Below are 22,273 nucleotides of genomic sequence, written 5' to 3'. Positions count from 1 at the left end.
GACAGGGAAACATGCAGCAGGACTGAACACAACTGCCGCCCTCAAAACTGCCTTCTGAGCAGGCTCACATTTCACCAACAGTCGAGTGCTGGGCCAGCTGGAACACGGTGACAAAGAAGCAGAGTTGGCGTCTGTGCTTCTCTCTACTCCTGTGGGCTGAAATCTGTGCTATGCACATCACACAATGGAGGGTGATGCACAGGAAAGGTGCTCCAGACCTTCTTAGCTCTAGGCTGTGCTGCCAGAGAAAAAGAAGCAACACCGTGACAGCCCACCATCAACATTTATTTTTCTACCCCCATCAGGTCGACTGTGACGGGACATTATACACACGCCTCATTAAACTCCACCACAGTGTGTGCACTGGTCTTCTTCGTTAGCTGGCACTCATCGCTTCACAGGGTGCCACAGTCTTTGTCTGTGGCTGAAAAGAGACACAAAACGCACGAAAAGGTGTCAGTGCTCAGAAGGGAAACCAAGAAAACACATTACGGGTGTCAGGAGATGATGTAGGGCATTCTGTAAAGTTTTGCAGCTCTGAAGTGCAAGACAATTAGGTGGGAAGTGAAGACAAAAAAAAAAAAGATGACGACAGCACTTAGTCTACGAGCTACTAGCTATACAGTCGAGCCCACATATGTCGAATTATTGAAGACACAGACTACCCCTTGAAAGTCCCGTGTAAAAGTATACAAAGGTAACTTCAATTTCATTTCACCGGTCGTTCAAGACAGCGCATCCCTGCAGTGGCGCACTGCAGTGGCACTGCGTGCTCCACTGCCAAGGGCGCTGCAGAAACGAGCTGCACCGTAATGGGCAATTATTCTATTCACAGTGTACAGACAAGAGGATCAGACATCTTTCAATAGAACCTGTGTAGTTTCAACGAACCATCCGCTCAGGCTTCGACGCAAAGAAGCCGCATTGAAGGAAGAAATTTTCGGAAGCCACATCGAAATTTTCATCTAGCTTTCAGAAACGGAAGGCAATAAACTCTTCTGCTGAACCCACCCTCATTTGAATTGTTACTTGGACCACCTCAGGCTGAAATAAACGGGTGTTTACGGTTCAAAATGCACTTTTCTGAAACTTTGGCATTTGGTTTTGCTTCGATGTTTTCAGTTTCATCAGCTGTAGCATTTTTTATAGGTAATAGATGTATAGGGAAGCGAGTTGGCTAGTTCTTAATTTCCGTGAGAACCTTGACATTTTTAAAAAGATATCAGAATGTACTATACTTCTTATATTTTATTTAAATTCTAAAAAATTATACCTCCCAAAACTACATGTTCTCATAATCATTTCAAATGCAAAGATTCGTCCAAATGTCATTAAATAATCTGTGAAGTGTTTTCTAAAAATTTCCATTTTTCTATATATTATCAAGGTGTGCCTGTTCTCACACCTTTTTGAAACGTTCAAACTGAGCCACCTCACGAATAAATTTTTTTCGGCAAAGCTTCCATGAGTTTTTTCACACAAACTGGAGACTTTGGCATGGAGTGAGAGCAACACAGCAGCAGCAGCAGTTTGAGCAACAGTCGTACCGACTCCTGTGAGTGGTCTAGAATTAAGCTTGCCCACCCACTGACCATGATGAAGATGTGTGAGGGCAGCATCTCCCCCAGCAGGGTGTCCAGGGTGGAGGCAGCGGCCGTCCCGGGCCCCAGCACCAGGTGCATGCGGGGCAGGGCCACGTAGCCCGACAGCAGCGGGTACAGGTTGTACGTCAGGGTCTGGCACTCCCGCGGCAGGATGCGGAAGTGCAGCTGCAACAGCCCCATTCAATTCAGACCTCAACCACTGAGCATCGTTAGCCCACTTCGCGCTCCAATTTCGGAACCATCTGCACTGCCTACGCTGAGGAGGATATAGCTTGTAGCCAAGGAACCTCAGTTTCATTTCCAATGTAGTTTTCTTTTCTACCACAAGGGGCACTTTCTAACGCGCTGCGAAGACGTGGAACTGCACTCATTGTCACTAACAGCAACTTCACCACTCAACTTCGAAGCCTTCCACGTAGCTTACGGGCACAATGCACGTCTGGCTGGTAGCCAAGGAACCCTATGTTCATTTCCAAAGTAGTTTTCTTTTCCCAGCAAAGCAGCATTTTTTGAATGTGCTCCGAAGACACGGCACTGTTAAAGTCGCTTGGCAGCCTCCATTTGTGCGCTCCGAAACACCATGGACTCTGTTTCGTCTGCCAGTGATTTAGTTGTTGCAGCAACGAGTCCGAAGACGATTCAGTTTTGACATCAGTGACAACGCAAACCAGCCTGAAACATAGCTGGCTGCCATGGGCGTCTGGAAGGGGGGGGCTAGGGGGGCAGTTGACCCCCCCCCCCCCTGGAATTACAGATATTATTTATGCGCAAGCTCCTTTTTGGTGCCAACCTACCACCGCCCCCATCCCCAGACATCGGGTGCACACCCTTGGAAAAAGTTCTGCGGACGCCCTTAGCATGTAATGCGAAGGCAGGATAACCGAGTGGATCCAGGAGAAGGCAAGCGTAGCAGGGGGTGGCAGAAGGTTAGGTGGGCAGATGAGATTAAGAAGTCTGCAGTGGCCACAGCTGGCAAGGGACGGGGTTAATTGGAGAGAGACCTGGGAGAGGCCCTGCAGTGGGCGCAGTCAGGCTGATGATGATGATCAAACTAATTCTCAATCCCCTTTGAGTTCGATATATCTGGATGCAACTGTATTAGGAACTATTAAAAAAAATTTGATTTGAATCCAATTTTTATCATTCATAGCATATTTACTCACATAATAGGCACACTTTTTTTCCATAAAATCCGGCTCAAAGTTCGGGGTGCACCTGTTAGGCGGGGTAAAATTTCCAGAAATGTTTCGGCTCGCAAAATTGAACACACCGTATAAATGCACGCATGTGTTAGGGCTGCACCCTGTTTTCCCCGAAGGAAATATTTTTAAAAAATGAGATCCATGTAAGGGTCGCACAAAACCTTTCCACGACCTAAGCAGGAATAGCCTTCGAAATGCACGTGCCGCGGCCTCTGCGATCAGCTCCACCTGCGAGTAATAGTGCGCTTGATCACGGAGGCCATCATCATCATCGTCAACTTTTTCCTCCACCGCGAACTCCCGCTATCCACATCGGCATCAGTGTCACCAGCTTTTTGCGCCTGTCGAAGGCACAGGAGTTCTAGTAGCATGTGAGTTCACCATACTCGCAGTTTTCCCGCTGAGCATTGCTATTTTAGCACACCTTAATGGCTACCTGGCTGGGAGTTTGCTCTGAACACGGCAAGCGTGCGGTAGGCCAGAAACTCAATGTGGCCGAGAAGTGCGGCGTGCCTAAATTTTCGTATGGGACTCGAAGTGCCAAGGTTTTCATGGGCCCAAGTTGGAAAGTTTTCCAAGCAGACAAGTAAAGTGAGCATCCCTGAAAACTGTGTGTGGCTGTTCCACGCGATGTCGTTGTACGTGCTGTGGGTCCGCAGCAGCTGCGACGGCAGCAACACTAGTGAGGACTAGTAGTCAGTTCAGGAAAAACTGTTAATATAAAGGTTGGGTTGTGCCATGCATGTGCGTTCTTTTTTTTACCTGAGAGGGTGCATGCCAAGTTCCGAGTTTGGTGTACGCCTATTATGTGAGTAAATACAGCATTTGCTTTGCAGCCAAAAATTGGGTATTCACACACCTCTACCAATCAGTATGATACTTCTGTTATGACATCAACATGGAATAAACACAAAATGTGGCCTTAGCCTCGTCCTGTGTTAAACAGATGCATCTAGATGACACGCTGCAACAGTTCGAGATGGTTCCCGGGTTCAACACACCTGAGTGGCTGTACAGTCATTGAGCAGCAGACCTACATGACCCGAGGGATGGACTACAAATTCAAGCACTGTGAAACACAGTAAATGCGTTCCGAAATTTGCACGAACAAAACTGCTCTAGTTTTCCCGGTTCCAACTTGCTGGATGAAAATGCAGTCTTACCAGGAGTTCTCAAACTGTTTTCCCTCAAGGAACTCCGAAATGTGCCAAGGATCACAACTGGTCGGTGTTCACTTTTGCAGGCATTTGTTTTCTTGTTTTCTGCCATCAGTTTCCCATTCAGTGCCCATCTCTCACTCATGCTCCAAGACCAGAAAGCAGACCCAACAACACAATGCCCCGTGCACTCGACTGGCTGGGCAGCACAGAATCACGTGGCACCTCATCCAGCTTTCGCTGGTGCTCGGGCGTTGGCAGCACGGTGCCAGTGTGTTTGTTTTTTGTTGTTCTTCCAATTTTGATAGATACTGGCTATCTGGTGCAAATGGGCTCACTGGCGTCAAAACTTTGACCCCGCACTGCTGAGGCCATCAAGCTGCCTGGAAAAACATGCGATGAGACACGCACACCTCTTCTTTTTTTTTTTTTGTCTCGGATGGGCTCAGCTAGCTCGGAGATGCACCCTGCACTTTGGCCGCCATGTGCATGAGCGCACAGGTCACCCTGTTTTCTGAACATGCATGCACTGGTGCAGCTAGCCTAGCCACCCTAGCCCAGCACTGTCTGGGCATGCTGGCAAATTTGGTGGGCAAGCCACTGCCAACAGCGCTCCCATTACTGACATCTCAGAGTGCTGCCAAGGTGTGTGATGTGCATGGCGCAAAACTGAGGAACGAGCCAAGGCAGCTCATGCTCTGAAATTCAGGCACTGTGCCCACTTTGCAAGCACGCTCAACACAAAGGATGGACAGGTGGACCCCAGTTTGAGAACTCCTGGCAGCACTGGGAGGAAGAGAGAGTACCAGCTTGTTGCCGGAGTACATGAAGGCGTCGCTCGAGTCCATCACCAGCTCGACGTCCTGCACCAGCAGGGTGCGGTTGTGCAGCAGGTAGCTGACGGTGAGGGGGGTGCGCACCCGGCCGTGGGCGGGGGCCACCACCTCCAGCAGCAGGGGGCAGCCCTGCACGCAGGCGGAGGGGAGAGGCACCACGTGGGTGGCCACCGCAGGGGCACCCTCCCTGCAGGGACACCATCAACACAACTGCATTCCAATTGACGCCCCCCCCCCCCCCCCCACACACAAAATTCCCAATCTCGCCCACCCACCCAGCTCCCACCGGACTGCTTGGAATCCAGTCTGCTGCCCTTAAAAATTATCACTTATCTTGCCTCCACATTATACGCCTTGCCCATGCCCATTTCTTCATGAATTCAACTAGGACATCACTAACCCACGTTTGTTCCCTCACCCACTCTGCCCTTTTCCTATCATCATCAGCCTGACTACATCCACAGCAGGACAAAGACCTCCCCAGTTAACCCTGCCCTGTACTAACTGCAGCCTCCGTATCCCCGCAAAACCTCTTCATCTCATCCGCCCACCTCACTTTCTGCCGCACCCTGCTACACTTGCACTCCCTTGGTATACACTCCATTACCCTTAAATCATCATCATCATCATCATTTATTTGACCCTTAAAGGCCCCTGGGAGGGGGTATTACATAAGGGGGGGGAGTAGTACATTCATCATGACTCACATTGGTGGGGAAAAAAAGGAAAAAAAAAAGAACAAACAAGAAAACACACACACAACAAAAGCATAAATGAAACCATTTATACAGCAAGATAACACACCAGACGTTCTTTAAACCTTACTGGATTGCTTTCAATGACAACCGATTCTGGAAGCAGATTCCAGTCTTGAATAGCGGCTGGCAAAAAAGATTTGTTAAAGGCATTAGTTGATCCGTGTAAACATTGGATGCTCATGGAGTTGAATAAACGGGATGACGTGCGCACAGGAGGGACTAGAAGGGACTCGCGTAGGTTAGGAAAATTGTGACATAATTTGTGCAATAAACATAAGCGAGAAACTTTGCGTCTAAGGGCTAGTGGGCTGATAGCGATGGATGACTTGATAGCGGTAATGCTGTGCTGAAAATCGTAATCTGAAGTAATGAAGCGTGCCGCACGATTCTGAATGGATTCAATGGTGTTAATTAAGTAAGCCTGGTGAGGAGACCAAATTGCTGATGCGTACTCAAGTTTAGTGCGAATGAAAGTCTCGTATGCTAGTTTACGGATTGATTGCGGAGACAGTGAAAGTGACCTTCTAAAAAAACACAGTGTTTTTGATATATCAGCAACGAGTTGAGTGATGTGTTTTTCCCACGTCAGTTTGCTGTTGATTGTGACACCTAAGTACTTATATGATTCAACCTGCGAAAGGATAGTTGATTGAAGAGAATAAGGATACGTAATATTGGAATGCTTGCGTGAAATTTGCATAAATTTGCATGTATTGATGTTCAGCTCGATCAACCATTCGGAACACCAATTATCTATTTTTTGTAGGTCATTTTGTAGGATAACCTGGTCGTCGTGAGAGGAAATGCGACTATATAACACACAGTCGTCAGCGAAAAGACGAATGGACGAAGATATGCCGGATGGGAGATCATTGATAAATATGAGAAAGAGCAGGGGCCCAAGCACAGAACCCTGCGGCACGCCTGAAATCACTTCATGAGTTGCTGAATGATAACCGCCGATGATGGTATATTGAAACCGGTTAGTGAGGAAACAGTTAATCCATGATAGTGTGAGGGGATCAATATTGAGGCAAGAAAGTTTTGACATAAGACGTCGGTGCGGGACGCGATCGAATGCTTTTGAAAAGTCTAAAAATATGACATCGGTTTGAAATAATGATTCCAAATGCAAATGAAGGTCAGTAGTGAATTCAAAAAGTTGTGTCTCGCATGAAAGACCGGGGCGGAAGCCATGCTGCTTAGAAAAGAAAAATGAGTTATTGTGAAGGTGGCTGGCGACTTGAGAGTATATAATGTGTTCCATGAGCTTACATGCAATGCACGTTAATGAAATTGGGCGATAGTTGGACGGATTTGAGCGGTTTCCTGATTTGAATACTGGCACTACCTTGCTTAGTTTCCAGTCTTCCGGAAGCGAGCTGTCGGTTAATGACTGGGTGAATATGATTTGCAAGATCAGGCTAGAAATTATTTTAGTGGACTTCAGAATCTTCGCGGGGAGGTTGTCAGGGCCGGGGCTGGTAGAGAACTTAAGGCTGTCAATAAGTTTCTCGATTCCTTCTGCAGAAATATGAATGGGCGGCATCTGGTTGAGGTGTGAGCGAGGTAAGACCGGCGTGCTTTGAGCAGGTTCGTGAGTGAAAATGGATGAGAAGTATGAATTCATTACATTGGAGCGCTGCTCTACCGGTACCAGAGAACCGTCTTCGTTAAGCAAGGAAATGGTTTTTACTACGCGGAGGAGTAAGAACGTTCCAAAACTTTGCGGGGTTGGTGCGGAGGATGCTCAGTAGGTCTAGATGATAAAACTTTTTCTTAGAACGTTTTAAAAGCATATTGTAATCCCTCAGAGCAGTAAAATATTTTTCCCATTTAAGAGCAGAATTTGATATTTTGGCAGCGCGGAAAAGGCGTTTTTTCTTTTGCGATAGTTTTTTCAAAGGATTGGAAAACCAAGGTTTGCCTGCGTCACCACGAATGGAAACGAGTGGTACATAGGTATGAATTAGAGATAAAAGTGTGTGTTTGAAAGCCATCCAGTTTTCGTTGATTCGCGAAAGGAAAGGTAGAACAGTTCCAACTCTTCGTTGATGCGGGTGAAATCAGCACTGTTATAGTCGCGTATGTGTTTAATGGATGGTTGACGAACAGGTGCTTGAATGGATAGGTTGAATAACAGCATTTTATGATCACTCAGACCATCGACACACGACATAGAATCTATCAATTCTGCATCCGTGACAAAAACTAGATCAAGTGTGTTGAAATAACGAGTAGGTGTACTGACTGTTTGAATAAAGTTAAACAGAAGTATTAGATCAAGAAACGCTTTAGACAGACGGGAGGATCCAGTTAAGTTGGCCCAGTTAATATCGGGAAAATTGAAATCGCCGCAAAGTATACAATTAGCGCGGGGAAAGCGACAATTCAATTCGAGCAGGATTGAATGCAATTCGTTAGTAAAGGAAATGTCACAATCAGGCGCGCGATAACAAGCAATCAGTATGTATGTGGTTCCAGAAAATGAAAAGTTAACACACAGGATTTCTTGACGGCAGCTAATATCAATAGTGAAGGAAGGCGTGCAGGACTTAATGAAGACGAGAACGCCGCCACCCCTTCGACCGAGCCTATCGCGCCTGTGAATGGTGAATGCTGTAATGTTATCAAGTAGTTCGTCGTTCTGAATGTCAAGTAGTTCGTCGTTCTGAATGTCAGCAGTCAACCAAGTCTCTGTCAATACCGCGATATCGGTGCTGTTATCGTCTAGAATAGCTTCTATAGATTCCTTCTTGGGCATGAAACTAGGTACGTTGGCAAGCAAGGTAGGCATGGCTCGACATTCAGAAACTGTCGCAGGTGTTACAAGTGGCTGCCATGGTGGCAAGAACGGGCGCCGGTACGTTCGCGATGACTGCTATGCTTTAACTTCTTGCACCGTGTCAGATTCATCATCGTAAAAGTACTAAGTGCATTAAAGAAGAATCTGAACTCATCTTTTTACCACGGGAACTCAATCCACATGTTCTGAGCATTCTTAGAAAATTATAATTATTGTCCAGTGCAACCATTTCCCTATTCTGAATCGGATTAAATGTCCCAGCTCCCACCTTTTTTTCAAACTCATCGCTGATGGTAGGAGCAGTCAACTAATACGCGGAGTGCCTTTCAGGCAGTTGCATGGCAGCTTTGCTATCGCTTTTATTTTGTTTTTTAGGTTTCCATGAGTAAATAGACCCAGTTGCAGACAACATAGCTGCAAATCAGGCCCACAGAAACAAAAATATACGTAAACTCTTTCGTTTTGACGATCACTACATATCACTCCGCCGATGGCAGAGCGGCAAGCCGACATGAGACTGGGGTGAAAGTCACTCCCACCATCAGCAGTGAGTAAAAAAAAAAGCAAAACAAAAAAATGAGAGCCGGGACGTTTACTCCGATTTAACTTAGAGAAATTGGCCACACAGGAGAATAATTCGAAGTTTGTAAGGATGCTCGGAACATGTAGATAGAGTTCCTGTGGTAAAAAGATAAGTTCAGATTCCTCTTTAGCGCACCTTTAATAACAACTGGTTGTCTTGCCTTTGCATTACATGCCCATTACATGCCCTGTTGCATTACATGCCAATTGCTTCTCGATTTCAACTAGGATGTCCTTAACCTCCGTCTGTTTCCTGACTTTTGCTGCCCTCCTCCTGTCTCTTAATGTTACTCCTGTCATTTTTCTTTCCATAGCTCGCTGCGTTGTCCTGAATTTAACAGTAAGGTACAGCTGTCGCATACTTTTTCTCCTGAGGATACAGTCGAGCACAGTGATGAACCAGACGGCCGTGCAGAATGCGTTCGTTCTGTCCAAGGTTCCCAGCAAGTGGATTTCCCGTGTTACAGTCGGACAGTGCACTGTCCTTTATGACCACCTGCTTATTCCAAGTAGACCTTGTCACAAAGCTTTCCAAGCTCCCCAGCACAGTTGCATGCTCCTCCCCGACATCCTTGCTACCATGCACCTGGCTCATGGATGCGGCATTCGCGGCAGAAGCCCCCACAGTGGCCAGTGGTCGGCCAGTCCTCTCCTCATCATATTCCTGGCAGTGCAAGAATTCTCATACTTTGCACAGTGTTATTTTTATCCGTGTAAGGATTTCTGATGTCACCGCCATCATCCGACCCAGCGAAGTACCTCAATGCCACCTGTGCATCGACCAAGAGTTGCCGCAAATCCACATGCACCCAACAACGAGCATCATTCCTGCCAACGCTGTCTTACGGCAGCAATTCTCGATACACTCAGTTCTATCCACGAGACATTATCATTCCCTCATCCATCCCTGGGACCCTGCCAAGACAGTCAAACCAGGATGCCACGCGACCTGGTCGGTCAACTGCTCGGTAGTTATGGCGCTCGGCTGCTGACCAGAAAGACGCAGGCTCGATCCCAGCCACGGCGGTCACGTTTCAATGGAGGCAAAATGCTAGAGGCCCACATACTGTACGATGTCAGTGCATGTTAAAGAACCCCAGGATGTCGAAATTATTCAGAACCCTCCACTACGGTGTCAGCTCACAGCCTGAGTCGTTTTTGGCCTTAAACCCCATAAACCAACCAACTGCTATCGGTATGTACTGCTGACACACCACTGACAGGACACCTTACCCTACTGAAAAATATATATAGGTTTGAATGGGTCAGCAAATTGGATTATGGCATATTTGGTTTCATTTATAGGATTAATGTCCCAAAGTGACTCAGGCTATGAGCAACGCTGTGCTCCGGATAATTTCTACCACCTGGTGTTCTTAACGTGCACTGAGACTGCACAGTATACGCACCTCCAACATTTCGCCTGCATCGAAATGATACTGCCACAAGCGGGTTTGAACCTGCCACTATGTGATATCAGTTCACGTTAATTAACCACTGATGGTCAGAATTATCTGGAACTCTAAAGCCCAAGTTGCTCTGGGACTTTGCTCCCATAAAGCCAAACCAAATGCGCCATAATGCCATTTGCTGATCCATTCAAACCTATTTACATTTTTCAACAGGGTTGAGTTACGCCCATGTCAAGTGGTTGGTCTTGTTCGTCAAGTTCATTGACAGAACAGCACGGTCACCGCAACATGGTGCACCGCACAGTTGTTGACCATGAGTTTTTTTTTTTTTTTTTTCAGATGTTACTGTCAAATTCACAGTGCAAACAAGTTTCCTGTCATTTCCATATGCCCTCTAACCTTACCCCTAATGATGATACATTCGCTGAATCATCATCATCACCAGCAGTCTGACTACACTCACCGCAGGGCAAAGGCCTCTCTAATGCATGTCCAATTAACCCTGTCCTTCGCCAGTTGCGGCCACTGTATCCCCGCAAACTTCTTAATCTCATCCGCCCACCTAACTTTCTGCCGCCCCCTGCTACGCTTGCCTCCTCTTGGAATCCACTCCGTTACCTTTAAGGACCAGTGGTTATCTTGCCTTCGCATTACATGCCCTGCCCAAGCCCATTTCTTCCTCTTGATTTTGACTAGGATGTCATTAACCCACGTTTGTTCCCTCACCCACTCCGCCCTCTTCCAATCTCTAAACGTTAAACCTATCATTTTCCTTTCCATAGCTCGCTGCGTTGTCCTTAACTTAAAGGGACACTGAGGAGAAATTGAAGTTTGCTTGTATCGACAGAATACCAGCTCCTGATTACAAAAACGCCGCTCATACTGACAACAAAGCTCTTGTAACGTAGAGAAGAGCAAGAACCAAAATACAGGTATTGCCGCCACAGGCCTAACTCGCAAGTACAAGCGTGATGACATCATAGGACAAAACAGTGTTGCTAGAACCAATGGTTCTAGCAACGCTAGGACGCGAGAAGCCATGAATCACTGAGGCGCAGCCAAAGCATGCGCAAATCTCATTGACGTCGCCAGATGACGCCACGTACCCGACAGCTAAGCGCGCGCCTGCAGCATCGGAACCAATGAGCGCCTGCTCACGGGCGGTAGGCGGGCTCCCGGTATTCCGCAAACGGTAACAAGGTACATGGTATGCTAAAGGTGTCTGTTTGCGAGAACTTCGTTGACGACTTCGAGAACAGGATCCATCATAACGCTGGCAAAGCGCCGGTGCAAACGTAAACGAAGCGACGGCCGCAATAGCCGATAGATGCCTTCAACGTGCGGCCTGCGGTAGCTTTCTTTTCGGCTGCTGCTAGGCCGCACTGCTGGCCGCCAGAAATCACGGAGTCTGCGCTACGTCATTGTCACGTCATGTTTCACGTCACTTAGTCCTGTGTCGTCATAAGAGAGTTCCACGTTTGAATCAGAGCGGCGCGAAAAGCTTTTCAACTTCGAATCCAAATTTCTTAGAAATAAATGCATCTTTCGCTGCCGGCCAAGTGGCAACAAAGCCATGACATGCCGAACTATCGGATTTTGCTTTAAGAAAAATATTAATAGAGCTCTCCTCACTGTCCCGTTAAGCTGAACCCTCTTTGTTAGCCTCCACGTTTCTGCCCCATAGGTGAGTACCGGTAAGATACACCTGTTGTATACTTTTCTCTTGAGGGAGGGATATTGGTAAACTGCCATTCATGATCTGAGAGAACCTGCCATATGCGCTCCACCCTATTCTTATTCTTCTAGTTATTTCCCTCTCATGATCCGGATCAGCTGTCACTACCTGCCCTAAATAGACATATTCCCTTACTACTTCCAGCTACCAATTGTGAACTGCTGTTCCCTTGCTAGGCTGTTGAACATTACTTTGGTTTTCTGCATGTTAATTATTAGCCCCACCGTTCTGCTCTGCCTGTCTAACTGATTGATCATGCTTTGCAGTTCTTGTCCTGAGTGGCTTAGCAAAGCAATGTTATCAGCGAATCGCAAATTACTCAGGTATTCTCCATTAACTCTTATCCCCAACTGTTCCCATTTCAGGCCCCGGAATACCTCCTGTAAGCAGGCAGTGAAGAGCAATGGGGAGATCATGTCTCCCTGCCTGCTTGACACCTTTCCGTAGTGGAATTTTATACAAAACAAAAAAAAAAAAGTTGTACAGCGTTCAGGCCCTTGTGTTGTGCATGTAGCGTACGTATTTTCCAAAGCACTGCGGCCACCGATCACTGCCGTTCGTGCTCCTGCACCAAAGCTGCTCGTGCGAAGCTAGTCCACCTCTCAAGGCATGCATCTCTGACGACCGCATCTGGCACAAAGTGTTTCCCGATGGCAGGGGGTGACACAGCAGACCACTCCGGCAGGAAGGGCCGAGTTTACAGCGCCTCCTCATCTGCTGTGGCCAAGTTGTGCAGCCACAGGCGTTTGTCGTACCTGAATGCCTTGAGACTCATTTCGATGGCAGCACTGCCCTCATTTGTCTGCCACAGCCGAGGCCGTTATGAGTGGCACTGGCCACCACCTGTGCGTCAGCCTCCACCATACTGCCCCACACCTACTCCACACCCCATCCCAAAACGTGAGGGATGCCGCAGTGGGGGATAACTGGGGTTCCTTGGCATGCGCACAGGAATCCACACATTGCTCTGCAGCCTGGCACAGGGGGGGACCCATCTGCGCGCAATCACAGGCTGCCCCAAGGCCCACTTGGCTGGTGCACTTCTCCGTGGCCACACCACACTGAGCTTTAATGCCAACTTTGCGCCTTCCCTATGAAAAACTCCACTGTGAGAGAAGGGCAACTGCCTTCCCAAACTTACCTCTGCAAATATTCAGCAACACGTCACATGACCTCACGGTGTACATTGGTGCAAGCAAATTCAATTTTGCACCTCTGTCACAATATTTCAAGGGCGCGTTTGTAGCGAAAATTAAGACAAAAGAACTCACTTAAAAGTTTCCTACTCTAAAACACTCAGTACGATGTTTTGAAAGTGTGTTTGTGCCCACAGTGCGCAGCTGTGGTCTGACACCACTCTGACTGAAAACCCCGTTTCCCTAGTAAGGCCTGCAAAGCTGAAATTCTCACAAAACTCGAGTGCAAGCATGGCGTGAGGACCAAAATAATGAGGCCAGCAGTGCTTAAAGTTCAGCTGCCTCGCCCACACACTGCAACAGATGGAGCACCTTCCCAGTGCTGTGTGAGGATAACACGGCCATGGAAGATTTTCTGTTTCTTGCACGCTGGACAGCACTTCTGCAAGGTTGCCATATCACAACAACTGAAGCCTGCGCACATCCATCGAGTGCGCCACTTGGTTTCGCAGTGCTCATGGAGCATTGGGTACTTTGAGCACGTATTTACCTCGAGATACGCAGCGTAAACAATGTGTTCACTGACTTGTGAAATGCATATCCCGCTCAGTGGCACTAGTTGTGTTTGGTCGTTGCCAATTTTCACCTTTAATCAAGATCCCAGATAGCTGTCAAGTGGGCATATCTTTCTGAAGCTGTACTGCCATCCCTACATGCCCCAGATGCAGTGGCAAAAGGAGAGAGTGGAGTAGGTATTTATTTCTCTGCCAGAGGAGCCCTTGGCCCTGCTTTCGGGGCCCATACTTTTTCTCTCGAGGTCCCCTGACAGTGCCTGCACAATGATGAACTCCCTCCCACTCTCATCACTGGAGGCGCAGACCTGTTGTCACCAAGGCCAGTCACGGAGTCCTTTCCAGTCTCTACATCAGATTCTCCGCATCAATTTCCCCCCTCTGGGAAGTTGGTGCAGTACAAGAAAGCTCTTCTGCAGGGAAGAACTCCTTCCAGGAAGAAGGACGCTGTGCACCAAGTGGAGCCACACTTAAATCTGCACAGTACTCGACCACAACCAACTGCTGAGCACGGTGTGTGGGGGGTAGTGGACTCTGGCAAAGAGAAGCCGCTTCAGTCCAGGGACCCCACGAGAACTGTTCCTATCACGGTAACATTACCAGGCAATGGTTGCTGATGTTGGGATGCAAACAACATGGCTATGACTGCTCTTCCAGTTTCCATCGAAGCTTTACTGCGTGCACACTGTTGGGAGCATCAGAGCAGAGCTGCTCTCAAATGGCAACAGCCTCTCACACCCTTCACGCATCCCAAGTGACACCATCGCGGGCGAGGAGGCTTCCCTGCAAGAACCGGCATGTGATGAGCATGCACTTTCAGGGCCCTGGAAGAACGGAAGTGAAGAAAACGGCTGAGCGGCAAGGCTGCTCCCAGCATGCCAATCACGTGCGTGCGATGCCCTGGGTGTCTGCCTACACAATGTCGTTGGCATATATAACTCGGCATGTGAACATGTTCTAAATTTTCAATACAAATCGAACATTTTTGATGCTCAGTTCATATTCATATTCGAGAAATTTATACAGGAGTTCCCGAGTACTTGCCAGTGATCATATACAGTGCCGACTTTCATTAATTCCACTGTGGCAAAATCACAGTATCTGGGCAAATTATCAGATACTGATAAAGTTTAAAATGCCAACAAAACCAAACAAAGGTCCAGTTGCTTTCCTTCTCCAGGATTTATCGCATAGACTGATTGCATTCCAACGCCACTAGGCATGACCTCATGTGAAATTCTGCAAACGAGCTTTCCCACATATCACATGTGCTGCAAACAGGATGGCCCACTTTGAACAATTGCAACACAAAAGTGCCTTTTTTTTTACCCTTCTGCCATATGTTACACACACTTAGTGGCCATGACATTCGTCGTGACAACTCTCTGAGTGCCTCGTTGTGGTTGACAACGGTATGCGGGAAAGCCTCCTTGCAGAATTGAGGGGCAAGTGATCCTGTACAAATCCCTCTTATTGAACGGGGCATTGTGGGCAAGTGTTTGCAGGGCCCCTGTCACCAGATGAAAAACAGCCTGGCCGCAAAGTTCCGGTTTCTGAGCACTGCCGCTCTCCTGCAGCGGCTGAGAGCAGCCGCCCAGGTCCCTGCATGCCACAAGTGGGCGAGGCTTACGGGTGTTCGTGCAATGGAGCCACCTCGTAAGGCTGCACTGCTTTTTCAGCAGTAGTAGTATTTTTTATTAGAAGGGGGGGGGGGGGCCTTTTATGAATCGACTTTGGATAACCCGGTCATTTCTTTTGGCTGCTTCAACTCTGAATTAATGAGGATTTACTAGCCATCATGTTATTTCTTGTTTCCAGTTGTCATGCTATGGATTTAATTTACCTATTACAGCTGGGACACTGCTATGCTGTCCAATTGAGTGGCAAACATTTCTGCACACATCAAGCTTCTCTGCTCATTTCAGTTGCAAAGACCTGTACTGAAAAAAAGGCAAGGGCAAGGGGCACTTGCTTGCTCGCACCCTGCTCTGCGGGTGTGCACCCACCTCTTCCACTGCAGGGTGTACTGTCCCAGCAGGGTGGGCGCATCCACGGGGTTGGGGGCCACCAGGCAGAACAGGTCTCGGGCCACCTCCCCCTTGTGCAGCTTCACTGCGCAACCACCAGCACCCATCTATCCCATCTTCCCAGCAAGGAGAAGAGTCTGGCAACCCTGGGATGGGCAGTACTCAAGCACACCCTCCACACAGGTGCCAGCCAATTTTGATTTGCTTTCAGTAAGACGCACAAAACGGTCAAAATATTAAAGCAGTCCACAAAATCATTAACGTGAAAAAAAACCACCACACTCAAGGTTATGCCTAACATAACCTCCTCCAGGAACTGAAACAAAATTCTGCTCCTGGCCCTGATGGTAGACCCAGTTCTGTTCTTAAATCTTGCACAGACATCATGTCCACACAACTTCTCAACCCTCCCCCCAAGAATGGGAAATTGATAAGAAAGCCCTTTGGGACAGGGCCTCAAACTACAGACCAATTTCTTTGCCCCGTGTCCCCTGTAAGACACTCGAGCACATAAGTTAGATTAACATTTGTTCCCACCTTGACAACAATTCCTTTGTTGGTTATTTGTTGTGTCACACGGCTAACTGAATTTTCACAAGACTCATTAAATAGTGGTCTTCAAACTGACCGCATTCTCTTTGATCTTTCACAAGGCATCCAACAACACCCTTCTCTTTCATAAACCTCCTCAGTTCACCTCAAAATATTCTATCCTCGGGGAAGAAAGCAACCACGAATGGAGTCCACTCTGCGGCCGCTCCATCCAGAGCACCATGGGCCCTTCTCATCCATGCTGATGATGATATTGGTTCTGCAATAATTGGACTGTATGCAGACTGTATCGGTGACCGCTAAAACTGTACGCTGCATGCCAGCCAGTCTGGCAACGTGCTCGGGCACTTCCGGTGAGCGGGCAATAAACGTCAGTTGTTTCATGGCTACCGCACGTGTCGGTCTCTTGTATACATGGTGTCAGAAGTGACCAGTTCCCGCGCCAAAAAATGACGGAGCTTCCGCCTCCAGAGCCGTTACGTTTCGGGGATAATGTGGCGGACAACTGGACTCGATTCAAGCAACGGGTAGAGCTCTACTTCATCGCCACTGAGTCAACAGAACCAGGAAGGCAACGCAGCAACGCCCAGAAAGCCGCCATTTTGCTTCACCTCGCCGGTCAAGAGGCAATAGATGTTTACAACACCTTCGATCTTACCGCTGAAGATAAGGACTACGACAAGCTACTGCAAGCTTTTGAAGCCTACTGCCTACCGCAGAGCAATGAGACGTTCGAGCGCTACGTGTTCCGGAACCGCACGCAAGCCGAAGGTGAGCCGTTTGAGCACTTCTATCGAGACCTGCAACTGAAATCGAAGACCTGCAATTTTGACACCCTTCGGGGATCTATGCTGCGTGACCAAATAGTGTACGGCACATCTAGTAGGACGCTGAGGGAAAAGCTTCTAGCCAAAAAGGACTTGACACTCACCGCAGCCGTCGAGTGGGCAAAGGCTGAGGAAATCGCTGCCGCACAAAGCAAAGTGTGGAGTGAAGACAACGTTTCTAGATAAAGACAGTTGGGAAACTGCGTTGGCGAGCCAGGGAGCAGAGCGGCCCCACACGATCGCCGTCTAGGCGGTGGCGCTGCGGTCGCTTTAGGATGAGCGCGTCGTCTGCTACTCCCAGCTTGAGGAGCGTCGGAAGGAGATGGCTCGGGTCCGTTAAAAAAAACCAACGTATTTAAGGAATATTACCCGCCCGAGGAATATTATCAACATAAACTACGAAGGGGCAAGCGGTACGTCATATTTCTCTAAACCGCGGAAAGAAGGGCTTCCAGTTTTTTCCGATATTTACAGCCAAAAGCTCAACCTCAAGCATCGTGCCCTCACGTACCCCAGACGTGGAGCGCACGCGGACTTCGCAAATCGTAGATGAGCACGGCTAGAAGCAGCCGCCCCCGGCGCAGACGATGCGAGGCGCTAACTAACGTTAATCATTCGCGCAGCCAACAGTGACCAAGCGCAGTCAATGGGCGCCGCGGCGGTGAAGAGAAATCGTGGCCTCTGAGATCAAGCGCAGTGTTAAAGTACCGATGCTTGAGCTGGTCACGGAGGCCATGAAAAAACAAACGCGGTACTCCCACCACCTAAGAGATGGCGCTCGCATCTCTTTGAGATGAAATCGGCGACAGAAAGGGGCCGCATACCCGGAGAGAGTTTTCTAACTGTCTTTATCTAGAAACGTTGAGTGAAGACAAAAGCGTCGACGCAGTGGGTGAAGAGAAAAACAAGCATCAACAGCACAGGAACGACGCGCTGGGTTACGGCAAAGGAAGACACCAAGAAAAGAAATGCGGCTACTGCAACCGCTCGCATAGGCCTCGCGAGTGTCCAGCATATGGGAAAAAATGTGCTAGGTGCGGAAGGCAGAATCATTTCGCAGTTTGCTGCAAAGCAAGAGCAGCGGATGTTAACGAGGTTGCCGAGCGGCCGGACGACGACGACGGCTTTACCGTGCTGCATGTATCTACAGCATGCAAGAAAGCGAGCGCTGCTGATGAGCGCGACTGGGAGGTAGCGACTCGTATTTCGGGACGGGAAGTGCGGCTGAAAGTCGACACCGGCGCGCAGGCCAACCTGCTGCCGCGCGGCTTGTTTGAAGCCCTGGGAACCAAGCAGCAGCCACAGCCAGCCAGGGCCGTACTACGCAGCTACGGCGGGAATGAAATCATGCACATGGGAAAGGTATGCCTCCCGGTTCGGATTGGCGCCGACACTCGACTAGTGGAATTCTTTGTTGTGAAGAAGGGCCGTCAGGCAATCTTGGGACTGCAGGCTTGTGAGCAGTTTGGTCTTGTCAACAGAATCAGAGCAGTAAAAAAAGATGAGGCTTTGTCCGAGTGCGTCCGCCGGCAGTATCCCAAGTTGTTCACGGGCATCGGAAAACTGAAGCGGGAATGCAGCATGACTCTTCAAGATGGCGCCCGTCCAGTCGGCGAGCCAGCGCGGCGGGTACCTCACGCAATTCGATCGCGGCTGAAAGAGGAGCTTGATCGCCTGGAGGCTGCAGGCATCATTTCCAAGGTGCGAGAGCCATCTGACTGGGTAAGCCCACTTGTTATTGCTCGAAAGAAGAACGGCCAACTTCGCGTTTGCATGGACCCCAAAAAAGTGAACAAGGCTTTGAAGAGGGAACACTTTCAGCTTCCGCGCAGGGAAGAGATAGAAAGTGAACTGGCAGGAGCAAAATATTTCAGCACGCTTGACGCCAATAGTGGATTCCACCAAATCCCGCTTGATGACATGTCCTCGAGAATTTGCACATTTAGCAGTCCATTTGGTCGTTACCGGTTCCTAAGGCCGCCTTTTGGTATTTCATCGGCTCCAGAGATATTTCAAAGGACAATGACAGAGATTTTCGATGGACTGCCAGGGGTACGCATCTACATCGATGACATTTTGGTTTGGGGTGCCTCATGGGAAGAGCACCAGGAAAGACTGTACAGAGCCTTGGAAACGGCCAGTGCTGCTGGCCTAACTCTTAGTTGGGACAAATGTAGGTTCGGAGTGAAACAGATCGACTTCCTTGGAGACAGAATAAGTGAACAAGGCATCAAACCAAACCCAGAACTGGTAGAGTGCCTAGCCCATTGCCAGAAGCCAGCTACGAAAAAGGAAGTCCAGAGGCTACTTGGAGCAGTCAACTATTTCAGCAAGTACTTGCCGAACTTAGCAAGTCAGACAGAATCACTTCGTGGTCTGTTGCGGGAGGATTCTGTCTTTGAATGGACTAGAGCGCACGACATCGAGTGGGCCCGTCTAAACGAAATGCTCACGCAAGCTCCTGTACTTGCTATATTTGATCCATCTTTACCTACCAAGCTGTCCACTGACGCATCCGCCTTTGCATTGGGTGCAGCCCTTTCCCAGCAGCATGGTAGCGACTGGCGGCCTGTGGGCTATGCGTCAAGGGTCCTGACAGAGACTGAGCGCAGATACGCACAGATTGAAAAGGAAGCCCTTGGAATAGTGTTTGGCTGTGAGAAGTTTAATGAGTTTGTCTTGGGCCGAAGAATCACTATAGAGACCGATCACAGTCCATTGATATCTATCTCGAAGAAAGGACTCGGAGACATCCCGCCTCGACTTCAAAGGCTCTTCCTGCGACTGCTGAAATACGACTACCTGTTGCAATTTGTTCCTGGGAAGAAACTGGTTATTGCTGACACTCTTTCCAGGATGCAAGGGAAACGCTTGTCAGATAACTTATCAGATGACTTGGAAGTACACGCCATAAGTGTCTTGGAGGACCGGGTGAGCAAGAGAACAATGGACAAATTGAAAGATGCCACGGCTAGGGACCCGGAGCTGCAGCAAATCATGGCAAAACTGCAGGCGTCACAGTCTTTGAACGGGGAGTGGAAAACGCACACCAGTGAACTCTCAGTGGTGGAAGGTGTGTTGTTGAAAGGTACCAAAGTTGTCATTCCTTCCGAGCTTCGAAAGGAAATGCTTTGTCGGTTGCATCGAGGGCATCTGGGCATAGCGAAATGCACATCACGAGCACGCAGCCTCATGTACTGGCCCAGGATGGCAGCTGAAATAAGAGAAATGGCTGAGCGGTGTCCGACTTGTCAGATACACGCTTACAAACAGCCTGCTGAACCTCTGCTGTTACGGGATACGCCCAGTCGCCCCTGGTACAGGGTGGGAGCCGACTTGTGCGAGCATGATGGGAAGCATTACCTTGTTGTGTACGATGCCTACTCTAACTATCCGGAGGTGGAGGAGTTGAACGGCACAACTACTGAGGTCATAAACAAACTATCTCGGATATTTGCTCGTTATGGCATCCCCCACGAAGTCTGCACTGATGGAGGTCCCCAATTCACAGCCAAGGAATTTAAAGACTTTGCAGTGATGTTTGACTTTGAACACATCATTTCCAGCCCTTATTATCCGAAATCGAATGGACTCGCGGAGAAAGGCGTACAAATAATCAAGAGACTACTGAAGAAGGCAGGATCATCAAAGGAGGAGTTTTGGCTTGGCCTCCTCAACTATCGTGCGTCTCCGCTGGAAGACGGTGTCTCACCATCCAAGTATCTCATGGGTCGCGACAGCAGAACGCCGCTCCCGGACCCCTGCTCGGATTCAGCTCAGCAGCTCTCGAAACCTCGAAAACATAAGCAGGATACGAACAAAGGACAGCAGCTTCCGCCATTACAGCCTGGAGACAGCGTTCGGATTAGGTCTGGAAGCAAGTGGGGCACAAAAGCTATAGTTTTAGATCTTGTGGCCCCCCGATCATACGGAGTAATAACAGAGGATGGAAGCGAATTTAGAAGGAACCGTCAAGACTTGCGAAAAACGAGAGAGGTTTGCAACCCAACATCACAACAGCTTCATCCTACAGGACGCAACGCTGGAGACGTGGAAAGTCGCCCAGTGTTGCAGAGAGCGACAAGACCCCAACAGGCTCTCATGCGTGTTGACACTCCGTTATCGAATGCAAGATCAACAGCCCCAGCAAGGGAGCAGGGTACACCACCTAGACTACTAAGACCGCCTACAGCATCCTCGCCAGCAGCAGGAGAAAGGGGTTTCGCAGAGTTCGTTCCTCTCACACCCCCTAGACCAGCTGGAGTGTTGGGTGCAACCGAACCAAGCGTGTCGCCCAAGCAACAAACAGGGGAGCAGCCAGCGGTGCAACCTCGAGGCCGAGCAGCAGAGACTGCTACAGAACACACTACATCCTCTGGACCGACTAGAGTGGTTGGTGCAGAACTAAGACGGTCCTCAAGACTCAGAAGGCCTCCCCGCCGGTTGGCCTACCAGAATTAAGGCGCCCCGTCCTGCATATCACCCGCTCCCTATTGTGAAGGACTTACTCTATAGTCACCTTCTCAATGTTTAAAGAAAAGAGGATGTATCGGTGACCGCTAAAACTGTATGGTGCACGCCAGCCAGTCTGGCAACGTGCTCGGGCCCTTCTGGTGAGCGGGCAATAAACGTCAGTTGTTTCATGGCTACCGCACGTGTCGGTCTCTTGTATACAAGACGACTGCATTTTATGTGGTGTGTGTCCTTCTAGTATTACAATTAAATGCTCGGCCTGTGTTGTACACCATGAGATAAAGAGATTAAATGTTTACAATGCATGATCATCATCATCACCAGCCTGGCTATGCCCACTGCAGGGCAAAGGCCTTGCCTATGTCGTTGATCATGCACGGTCATGCCACTAGAAATTTCAGCACTACTTATGCCTCTCTGAACTATCTTTGTTGGTTTTCATGACTGAGTTAACGAGGATTTACTGTGTGCCACTCTGCTTTTGTGCTTGGCCATTCAGTGTGCTGCTTTTTCCGCCATGAACAAGCAGCAACTCGCAAAAATTTCTCGTCTCCTTCAAAACTTCCCTGCACTGCACGTTTGCGATGGTGCTTG

General features: G+C 48.8%; 2 protein-coding genes across 3 annotated transcripts in view; one reads left to right on the top strand and one right to left on the bottom strand.

Moving 5' to 3' along the window:
* Nucleotides 1–264: 264 nt before the first annotated feature.
* gry (trafficking protein particle complex subunit 11 gry) overlaps nucleotides 265–22,273 on the bottom strand; it is a 175,429-nt gene continuing 153,420 nt past the window's right edge. For both annotated transcript variants that reach the window (XM_089564050.1, XM_089564049.1), the window contains exons 27-30: nucleotides 15,807–15,912; nucleotides 4,770–4,986; nucleotides 1,593–1,769; nucleotides 265–424 (exon numbers count right to left, since the gene is read on the bottom strand). In XM_089564050.1, coding sequence (XP_089420176.1) covers nucleotides 377–424; nucleotides 1,593–1,769; nucleotides 4,770–4,986; nucleotides 15,807–15,912 — 548 coding nt within the window. In that variant the 3' untranslated portion in view covers nucleotides 265–376. The remainder of the gene's footprint in view (nucleotides 425–1,592; nucleotides 1,770–4,769; nucleotides 4,987–15,806; nucleotides 15,913–22,273) is intronic.
* Nucleotides 17,228–21,803, top strand: LOC149325685 (uncharacterized). The gene is made up of 4 exons (XM_089563355.1): nucleotides 17,228–17,369; nucleotides 18,063–18,928; nucleotides 20,018–20,237; nucleotides 20,766–21,803. Exons 1-4 carry the CDS (start codon nucleotides 17,228–17,230, stop codon nucleotides 21,665–21,667), a joined length of 2,130 nt encoding a protein of 709 aa, XP_089419481.1. The 3' UTR covers nucleotides 21,668–21,803.

The sequence above is a fragment of the Amblyomma mixtum genome, chromosome 10, assembly GCF_055824585.1.
Source record: "Amblyomma mixtum isolate Tamu chromosome 10, ASM5582458v1, whole genome shotgun sequence".
Taxonomy (NCBI): domain Eukaryota; kingdom Metazoa; phylum Arthropoda; class Arachnida; order Ixodida; family Ixodidae; genus Amblyomma; species Amblyomma mixtum.
This window is presented reverse-complemented; position numbering and strand designations above follow the sequence as displayed.

Bases quoted from the DNA above. Each gene is read 5' to 3' on its own strand.
- LOC149325685 (XM_089563355.1), top strand. From the start codon at position 17,228: ATGCTGCGTGACCAAATAGTGTACGGCACATCTAGTAGGACGCTGAGG. The intron at 18,929-20,017 runs GTAAGCCCACTT...TACCTGTTGCAA, and splicing joins TGCGAGAGCCATCTGACTGG to TTTGTTCCTGGGAAGAAACT. The intron at 20,238-20,765 runs GGGAGTGGAAAA...TTGAACACATCA, and splicing joins GGCGTCACAGTCTTTGAACG to TTTCCAGCCCTTATTATCCG.